General features: G+C 33.4%; 1 protein-coding gene across 1 annotated transcript; it reads left to right on the top strand.

Moving 5' to 3' along the window:
- The first annotated feature begins 3,697 nt into the window (after positions 1-3,697).
- On the top strand, positions 3,698-9,589 carry LOC143576447 (uncharacterized). Its single transcript, XM_077060536.1, has 3 exons — positions 3,698-4,619; positions 6,015-7,098; positions 7,976-9,589. The coding sequence occupies exons 1-3, from the start codon at positions 4,542-4,544 to the stop codon at positions 8,641-8,643; spliced, it is 1,830 nt and encodes a 609-aa protein (XP_076916651.1). The 5' UTR covers positions 3,698-4,541; the 3' UTR covers positions 8,644-9,589.
- Positions 9,590-10,230: the final 641 nt, after the last annotated feature.

Here is a 10,230-nt window from a genome sequence, read left to right as displayed (position 1 = left end):
CCAAGTGTGGTGCTTTTGGTCATAATTGTAGAAGATGCACTGGTAATGGTGGGCAACTTCAAGTGAACAACGCGGATGATGATATTGACTTTTTTTTGTGTTTTGGTAATGACTTGTTTTGGGTATTGATTTTTTGTGTAATGGTATGATAACTTTCTACCCACATTGTGTAATGGTATGATAACATTCTACCCGAATTGTGTGATGGTATAATAACTCTTTTTTGTTATCTTTTGGCATGTTACTAAATTATATCTTATCCATGTTACTCTTTAGTGTAAAAATAGACGCAAATTAGTTAAGTTAAAACACTATTTACAAGCTACCAATGAATTAATTTATGACACGTTACTTTACCTTAACTTTCCCCACAACTAGTGGATTATTCATCAAGTATAAGTTATATAACCGCTGAACAGCAAATTTACAAAAGTCAAACATTAAATGACTTCATCAAGTATAAGTTACAAAATACATATAAAACAAATACAATTAGAAATTTAACCATTACATGTTTACATAGTACAAATACAACACAAGAACTCAAAATGTACAAACATAAACAAGAACATCCAACTAATTCCTAAAACAATCTTCAATTTTTTGACATCCTTAACTTTGGTTCTTGCATACTCGTCTTTCTTCTTCATACTCTTGACCAGTGCGGGGATCCTTTCACAACCGGGACAAGTAGGAGTATCAGCCCACTTTAACCATTCGCAAGAACCCTTCTGTAACGAACAACAATAATCAACCATCCTAATCCTAACAAATTCATTTCATTCACAATATGTCTCTATACAAACTGATTTAATTCAAAATTAAGCCACAACTCAACTGATTTAATTCACAATTAACATCAATATAAACTAATTTCATTCAATAAAAGATAAAAACAACTGATTTAAAAACAACTGATGAAGATTAGAAATACAAAACAGTATAAACTAATTTCATTCATTCAATTAACATCAATATTAACATCAACTGATTTAAAAACAAATAATTTCAGAGATTTGAATACTGAACTACTTACACAGCAAAGGAATCGACGACCGACCGGGGTTAGCATCCGTCCGGGATATACGATAGCACGTATCTGCACCACAAGAGCAAAACAAATCTGATGAACGAGTAGCATGACCTCGATTTCGACGACAAAGAGGATGTGAACTGTGACATTTTGACACCAATAGAAGATGATAATTACTTTGGACTCCTAACGAATTGGAGAAGAAGAAGAAGAAACGGGTACTTAGGGCTCCAATTGAAGCTCCTATAGAAGCAGCGAACAAGAAGAAGAAGATGAAGGTACGCTTCTATCTGAATTAGGAATTAGGGTTCAAGACCTGATGAAGGTGAAGGTACGCTTCTATCTGAAGAAGATGAAGACCAGCGATGGTGATGATGATGATGAAGAGGACCTGATGAAGATGATGAAGAAGACCTGATGAAGATGAAGAACGGGGGCTGTAATTTTTATGTTAGGGTAAACTGATTTTTAGACAGGGTAATATAATAACAATAGAAGATTGGCAAAAATAGCCCTCAAGTTATGTCTTAGTTAACGTCAGTTAGATGGAGGGATTCAACGTGTTCAGCTTTTTAAACGTCAGGGATTCCAGTAAGCCATTTTTTTTTTCGGGGACGCATAGTGACTCCGCCAAAATACCCCAGGGACTCTTTCAGTAATTCTTTTTTACCAATTACAAGTTGTTAAATGTCCCATTCATAAGTTTTTTTTTGTTATGTTTCTGTTTATAGCTTATAAATTGTGATATCTTCTAAAACTCTGAATACATCGTTGTGACGTGCTTATTTTATATACGTTTTAAAGTATGTATCACTTAAAACGGAGTTTTACATGGTAACATACAAGACATCTAAGCACCCACTTACACGTTGTTACAGTTGTAAAGCCACGATGCACGAGTTTATATTATGGTTTTTTTTCTTTCTTTCGTGATATTATTAACTTCCCCCCTCCGTAACACGGGGAAATTCAATTATTTCTATTAACGTTTTGAAGATAATATTTTCATGGCTCAACGCTGGTCGCGCTGCTGTCATAACCCACAGTCTTAATATATAGTTTAAAACATAATACACATGTAATCAACTTCAATAAGCAATTACTAACACTAACGTATAATACCAATACAAGAAGCACATTTAAATGTTACTTTGCAACGTGGTTTTCATGACTAAAAGAATCGTAATCATCAAGGACCATAAGCATATATACCGTGTTTTATGTATGTTCTCACCTTAGCTACAACTATTCTTCTAATATCATAAATAAATTTTCAAAATTTTATTAATAATTATAAAATTATTCACATCTAAAATAATTAATCCAATTCCAAATACACTACTTTTAACTTCTATCATTCAATTATAATTATTCTACCTTTCGAGGAAAAAAGTTATAACTATTCCGTTGATCTCAAAATAAATATTCAAAATTTCATTTAATTTATCATTAAAACTTTCACATCTAAAATGACTAATCAATGTTCTAACACTACCATTAACTGCTATCAATAAATTATATACTTAAATTAGAATAAATATTTTGAAATCATTTATTATCTACTAGAATCTTTTATCATATATTAGTCAAACTAAAAATATTTTTATTATCTTTCAAAATCTTTTATAATAAATTTTACATGTCTCAAGCTAGTATAGTTATATAAAAATTAACAATCTAAAATTTACCTTTAAATTTTAAAACTTTTCATTTTTAAAATCAAAATATTAACCTTTTTTAAAGCTTAAAAGCTGCTTAACATATCAACTCTTTTTTAAATAAACCATACTTACTTATGTAGGTTTACCAATTATAAAAAATCAGTCGTGTCAGACGACTTAAAACATGTTTTTTATGTCGTGTTAAGAATTGACATTCCTACTCATATATTATCGAATAATCATATGCGTTTTTTTTCAATGAAAACAACAAAAACTATTTACTTCCTATAGTAAATAAACATGATATGCATATATACAATTTTAATTCTGATAAGCATGTAACCATTTTTTTAAGCAATTTAAATTTGTAACATGATTTTCATGACCACGAGAATTGTAATAAAAACCGTAACCATATCATGATGAAATGATTTGCAACATGATTTCGACAACCACAAGAATCATAATAAATTTGTAATCATGTTACATTGAAACAATTCGTAACATAATTTTCATGACCATGACAATCGTAATAATAGTTTTCTCACTCTAATTACAATTCAAAAAAAAAAAAACTAAAATATAAATAATTAATTAATTTTCTAAAACTATCATTAATTAGTTGTCATTTTTAATGTGGTGTAGAGGTAGGAAGTCTTAGTTTCTCGAGACCCAAGTTTGGTATCCAAACGCATGAGTGACTCAATGAAGGAATAATGAAATCTTTGTGATCTCCAGTTTGATAATGAGGGCATCCTGCTTTCTTCACCAGTGGGTCTTCGGGCGGGTGTGTTTTCTCCGAAATTGGAGATAACTTGGAGGCATTTAAGTGATTCGTACGTCTAAGTTGAGCCAGATGGCGACAGTCTTTTACTATCGGGTCACCCTGTATGGATTACCTAGCCAATTCTCTATTTGTTAATCTTAAAAAAAAAACTACCATTAATTCATTAATTAATTAATTAGTTAATTAATTAATTACAAATATTAATACAAATTATAATAACATTTAATAATATTCATACAACTAGGTGCATATACATTCATATTCATAATAATAATATTCATACAATTACATACAATAATATTCACTCTCTCTCTCTCTAAAAACACACACACCTTCTTCTCTATATATGTGGGTTTCTGCCCCCATCTTTGCCTCTTTCGCCTGTGAATCCTCACCATAATTCACAAACACTCCAATTCCATCAAATCCATCACAAAAACACACACTTTACACACATATTAACCTAATTACATCACAATTCTACACACACAAACTCTTTCAGCATCAATTATCACCACCTCTACTTCATTCAATTGCCACCAATGTCCACTATCCAATTTGACTAATTTAGACCCGACCCGTTTGATATCAATCAAACCCCACCACCAATTCGGCCCAATTTTGTGATTGATTCGCTTTTTGAAGCTTTATTCGAATAAAGTTTGCAACTTTGTCATCTGGGTGTTAATTAGATTCGATTGTGAAGTGGGTTTTGGGGTTTTGGGTGATTTAGAGGGTTAATTTTGGAATTGAGTGATTACATTTGAAGGGTTTGAGAATTAGGGTTTCGATCAAGATTTGTGATTGGGGATTTTGGACATTAGTGTAAGGAGTGTTTGATCTTGTGTTGGTAGTGATTAGAGCTGGTTTTGAGGTTATTTAAGTTGAATTTATGGGTGGTTTTCGGGTTTGAATGTTAGGGTTTGATGGAAGAAGGACATGGTTAATGCAAAAGATGATGGTTTATGGTTCTTTTTTATGGTGCTATTGAAAGTGATTATAAAGGTTTTGTTTATTAGTGTTTGGTGTAGTTGCTGTTCGTGTCCGTGCGGTTTGTGCGATGTCTCGGTGCTTTCCGTTTCCGCCACCGGGGTATGAAAAGAAACCGACGATAGATGATCCCGACTTGCTGAAGAAGGTAACTTGAACTCTATGATTTTGAATACTTGGTTATTGACATATTGTTATAGAATTTGATACCCTTTTAAATCATGTTTCAATGTATGTTTGTGTTGCAAGTTGGTTTAGTTGAGATTGTAGAAGATATGGTATGACCTAATTGTTTCGGGAACATGGTTTTCGTGTGTTGGAAATGTTGTCTTTTATGTAATTAATATATGTGCATGTTGGACCTTTAGAAGCTATAATATAACGTGTTTAATCCGTGTTTACGTATGGTAAGTGTGACTTTACTAGATAATGACAAAACCTAGGTTTGCCTTTATTTGTTGTTACTTGCGCACATGACACTTCGATATCTTGGTTGACATAAAGAAGAATATTGACTTGTGCTTTAAGCGTGAATGCAAAAGTTTATTACTTGTAGCAACTTTTGTAGTCATTGATGATGATGTCATTATTGGCACTTTAGAGTGATGTGTCGCGAATATGTTTTTTGTCAAATTTTGGTGTATTTTAGCATGTGATTCTTGATGGTATCATCATCATCATCATTAATTATAAAGTGTAATTTGACTTTTAAAGGAGGACACCTCACTTGAAACTTATCTTGATGACTTATTGCAGAGTGACTGTTTATAAATTCAAACTATACCCTTTAGTTACAGAATACCTGGGGGGGAGTCTATAAAATACACATGGATAATAAAGATTCCCGAAATAGTTTGGAACCAAAATACCCTTATATATTTATATTAGGATACAGACATGTGCAGACTGAATTAGGAATGATGGGATGACAATGATCAATGATAATCATTCTTAAATTTGAAGCTATAATTTAGAGTGATTGTATTGAAAATGGAGCTCGCTTGCAGTCAGTTTAATGATGACTGTAAATCTGATGTAAAGATTCTGCAATCAGTTTGGTGTTTTACAATTTTCTAAATAGGAGATGTCGGCATCTAGTTCTACAAATGTGTTGATTAGAATGTTCATTTTCTACAAATGTATTTTCTTATGTGAACGTGTCTGTTTTTATTTGATGCATCCTTGTTTGTGACTGTCTTAGTTAATCATTGACTTGTTTGTTTTCCTTTTTTTAACAACGGGTGATCATCTTTATTTATCATTGACGGATTGCAGATACATGAAAGTTCTGTAACACACAATTATACCTTGAAATTTTCTTTGTCAGGACAATATGCAAATGAAATAAGTGACCAGTATCATTTTGCTCTTCTAGTTTGATACTTTTATTCGTATATGTAGCCGTATATGCTTTCCAACATTTGGTTACTTTTTTTTTTGTTGCTTGTTTTGGTTTTTAATTGGTGTTCAATAAATGGCTTTAAATTTTACCGATTGTTACATTAGGGCGCAATCTTTAATTGTGTTACTGTATTTATTTTAGGAAAAGCGAAAGGAGAAGAAGCACAAGAAGGATAAAGAGAAAAGAGACGGTAAAGAGAAAAGGGAAAAAGATAAAAGCGAAGGAAAACATAAAGACAAAAAAGACAAAAAAGATAAACACCGGGACAAGAAAAAAGATAAGGAGAAGAGCACAACCAGTATCTCCGATGACAGAAACATTCACGTGCAATCCGAGGGGTATAATGGGGAATTTCCTCACCAAAATGGAGACTCGTTCTCAAACCGGAATAAAGTTGGGGATGCTCAAAATTCCAAATTTGTGCAAGAATTGGATAGAAGAATTAGAGATGACGAGAAGGGAATGGGCAGCCACCAGTTTGCAGTTGAAGGTAGAAAAAATAATATTATCAAAGCTGAAGTTCAAAAGTCCGACGGGCGGCAAGTGGCTGCCTTTGGCGGAAATATGGCGGTGGGTAGAGTTAATGGTGCGACGCCACCTTTTGATAACAGAAGGGTTGATAAAATGAACGAAAGAGGAAGTCATGTGGTGACCTTTGGCGGCAATGTGGCAGTGGGTAGGGTTAATGGTGCAACGCCACCTTTGGATAGCCGAAGGGTTGATAAAATGAACGAAAGAGGAGGTGATGTGATGATCTTTGGCGGCAATGTGGCGGTGGGTAGAGTTAATGGTGCAGCGCCACCTTTGGATAACAGAAGGGTTGATAAAATGAACGAAAGAGGAAGTGACGTGGCGGCCTTTGGCGGCAATGTGGTGGCCTTTGGCGGCAATGTGGCGGTCCCAAGTAGGAGTAATGGTGCAATGCCGCCACCTTTGGGTAATAAAAGGGTTGAGAAAATGCAAGAAAAAGGAAATGATGATAAACGAAAAAGCAAAGATCGGGATAAAGAAATGGAAATGGAGAAAATAAAGGAAAAAAGTGAGCAGAAGAAAGCCAAGAGGGATATAAATAATAATAATAATAATAATAATATTATGAAGAGTGATTTGGTTGGTGTTGCTAATAATTTTTCTGCATATCGGTTGGAAAAGAGTTTACAAGGTGCCGGTAATGAAGCTATTTTAAAGAAAAGGAAAGCTATGGAGACGAACGGTGTTTCTCATGGTGAGTTTTCTTTCTTTCAATGTCTTAGTAAAGTTTATTAAATTATTTTCAAGATCTATTTCAAGATCTAGTATATAAAAGGTGGCAATTTTGACTCGTTTACATATAAATGAGCTGATTTAAGTTACATATTGGATAACCTAAAGGATTTAACTGAAAAGGAAAACGTTCAAATGATGTTATTAGTTTATTTATATAATATATAATTTTTGCAATTTTTCACAAAAAGGTAAATGAACTACATTAGTTTTATAATCAGTTTCCAAAACATCATATGTGATAGATATATCTTTTTTTTCACCTAACACTAGATTTTTGGATAAAATATGTTTTTTTGGACAAAATAAGAATTTTTATGGTAAAAACATCATTTTTGTAATAAGTATATAAATTAAAACATTTTAAGAGAAAACAATAAATATATATATTTTTTTAAAATGATGTTCTACAACATAGGAAGTGGATGGAAAAGTGTTTGTGGGTCGTGGGTTGGTCTAACCCGACCCATTTTGACCCAACCAGAAAGATAACCATTTTGCTAACTATTTTCTTCAATGCAAAACCTTAAATTTTTTTTATGCCCATAAATTCCAATTTGAAATTGAATTATATATCCTATGATGTTGCATCTTGCATCAAGGTTTGAACTTTATGAACGACCTCGTCTAGGTCTTAGTTGTAACTTTTACGTATTAATGTATTATTATGTAATATTTTATTCATGAGATGTTCAAAACAAGTATTTTTCATTAAAGAAGCTGATGTTATGTAATATTACCAGTTATGTAATACTACTGTGATTTGATTTCATTTCTTCACTATGTGAAATGAATTGATATACATTCATGAAGGTCTAAGTAATTGAATCGCGTTACAGAGAATGAACCCAGGCCCAACAAGATGGCCCGGCCCATCTCTAATATCTCCCCAGAAAACGGAAGGAAGCTAGACTTTCTCCAAAACCCGAGCCCAAATCTGTTAGACAAGCAAGGGGCATCTCATGGGCCACCACTCAATAGTTTCAATACCATCAGCAGTAAGGCTGGTCAAAGAGTCAACGGCATGATAACTTCGCAACCAACCTCAATATCCGCTAAAAAGCCACCATTTCCAGCTGTTAATCACATCCCGTCTAAACCCTCACCGATAAAATCACCGCCTGTAGGTACGACCCATTTTGCCACCCAATCACCGCCTACAACCAAGCCACAACCACCCATCAAGCCGCCGCCAAACGCTATTGCCGCTCATCAACTGCCGCCCCTTTCATCACCACCACCGCAAACCCGGCTTAAACCACCACCTGCTGTTTTTCCGAAAAAGAAACCGCCTCATCCAGATACCAAATACCTGACCCAAATACTCTCGGTTCCAAAACCCGACCCGTGGAGCGGTTTCGATGACCAAGAATGGCTATATAGCAGGAAAGCGGGGCCCGCTTCCAAGAAACTGCCAGTTAATGAGCCGGAGGTCCAGGTATGGTCTGAAGCTAAGCGCATAGAATCTGTTGATGTTTGTGCTTTGCCATATGTTATTCCATACTAATCGGTTTTTGACGAGGAAAACTTTATAATTATGACGTGGTCGGTGAAGACGAACAACAACATATGGGCTCGGAAAATGGAACATTTTTATGAAAATGAGGTTTGAATCTGATTTGAGGAAGAAGGTGCGCGTGCATTGGTGGCTTCTGCAATGTTTATTGATATTTGCTGAATGCTGAGATGCTCTTTGCTTGCTAACTGGTGGTGGTTAGAAATAACTGCATCACAATTTTTGATTTTGTAACATACAGGTAAGTATTTACATGAAATATGATATGATATGAAATGTAAGATAGGCAGGGGTAAAATGGGGATATTGATATTGAAAATGGTGAGTGAAATCTTTTTTGACATTGGTTGGTTGGTTGGTTGCTTTTATTATTATTATTATTTAATGATTTTGAACCCCTTGTGATTGGGCTGGACTCTTTATCTATACATGAGTACATGACTGGCCCATTGTCAAACCAACAGGCCCAATACAGTTTAGTCACTTATAGTTTGCATGATCCAAATATATAGAAGTTGCTAAATAATGTTTTTCTTAAAAGAGTATTTGAAGATGTTTTTTGTGTGTTTTAAGGTGTTTACTTGTGTCTCAATGTTTGAAGGCATGAGGGGTGTGCGCAAATAGCGTTTTGTTGGGCTGGACCGAACCAGGAAATAAAGAATGGTTTTTGAACTCTGGTTCGGTCCGATGATTCAATGACATGTTTTTTGTTGATTTTATCATCTATGGGGGTTTTTTAAGTATCATTATAAAGACTTGTTTATTGAGGTTTTTTGACAACAATAAAATCTAAATTAGTTGTTTGAGCCAGGAGAGATAAGTTAGACATCTCAACCTTTATTAAAAAAAGTCAAAATTGATTTTTATATGATTTTTGTAAGTTAAAAATATTGATATAGACAAAAAGTGGTTAAATTTCAACACAAAGTTCACCATGCCACCCTCATTTTGTATTGTGCTAGAAATTTTTTTCTAGCAAACTTTTTTAAAATATCAGTTAATACTTTTTAAAAATATCAGTTAACACAATTTTTTTTCACCATGTCACCCTCATACATGGTCTAGTGACACTAATAAAGTCCTTTAAACATCCAAACGTCTTGAGTTTTGAGTCGGAGAAGTAAAAGAAATTTTTGCTTTTAAAAAGGATGATTAAAATTATTAAATATCTTTTACAATCTGGGTGTTATGTGAACATGTCTTAAGAAAGTCGCACGAGATATCGTCTAATGCTTCAACGATAAAAAATTATCAAGAACGATGCTTGAATGATCGTTCAAGATATTTATGATGCAATTAAGAAATTTTGCTTTAGAAAAATGTATTAAAAATAATTATTAAATATCTTGTGCAATATGGTGTTATATGAATATTTCTTAAGAAAGTCGCACGAGATATCGTCTAATGCTTCAAGGATCCCAAATTATCAAGAACGAAGCTTGAATGATTGTTCATGATATTTATTTTGCAATTGAGAAATTTTGATTTAAACAAAATGTAATTAAAATTATTAATATTTTGTGCAATCTGGGTGTTATGTGAATATTTCTTAAGAAAGTCGCACGAGATATCGCGTAA

Source organism: Bidens hawaiensis, unplaced genomic scaffold, assembly GCF_021521415.1.
Source record: "Bidens hawaiensis isolate Kalapana, Puna unplaced genomic scaffold, B.hawaiensis_p1.1 tig00028169_1, whole genome shotgun sequence".
Taxonomy (NCBI): Eukaryota; Viridiplantae; Streptophyta; class Magnoliopsida; order Asterales; family Asteraceae; genus Bidens; species Bidens hawaiensis.
The sequence above is the reverse complement of the archived record's forward strand: the minus strand, read 5'-3'. Positions and strand labels throughout refer to the sequence as shown.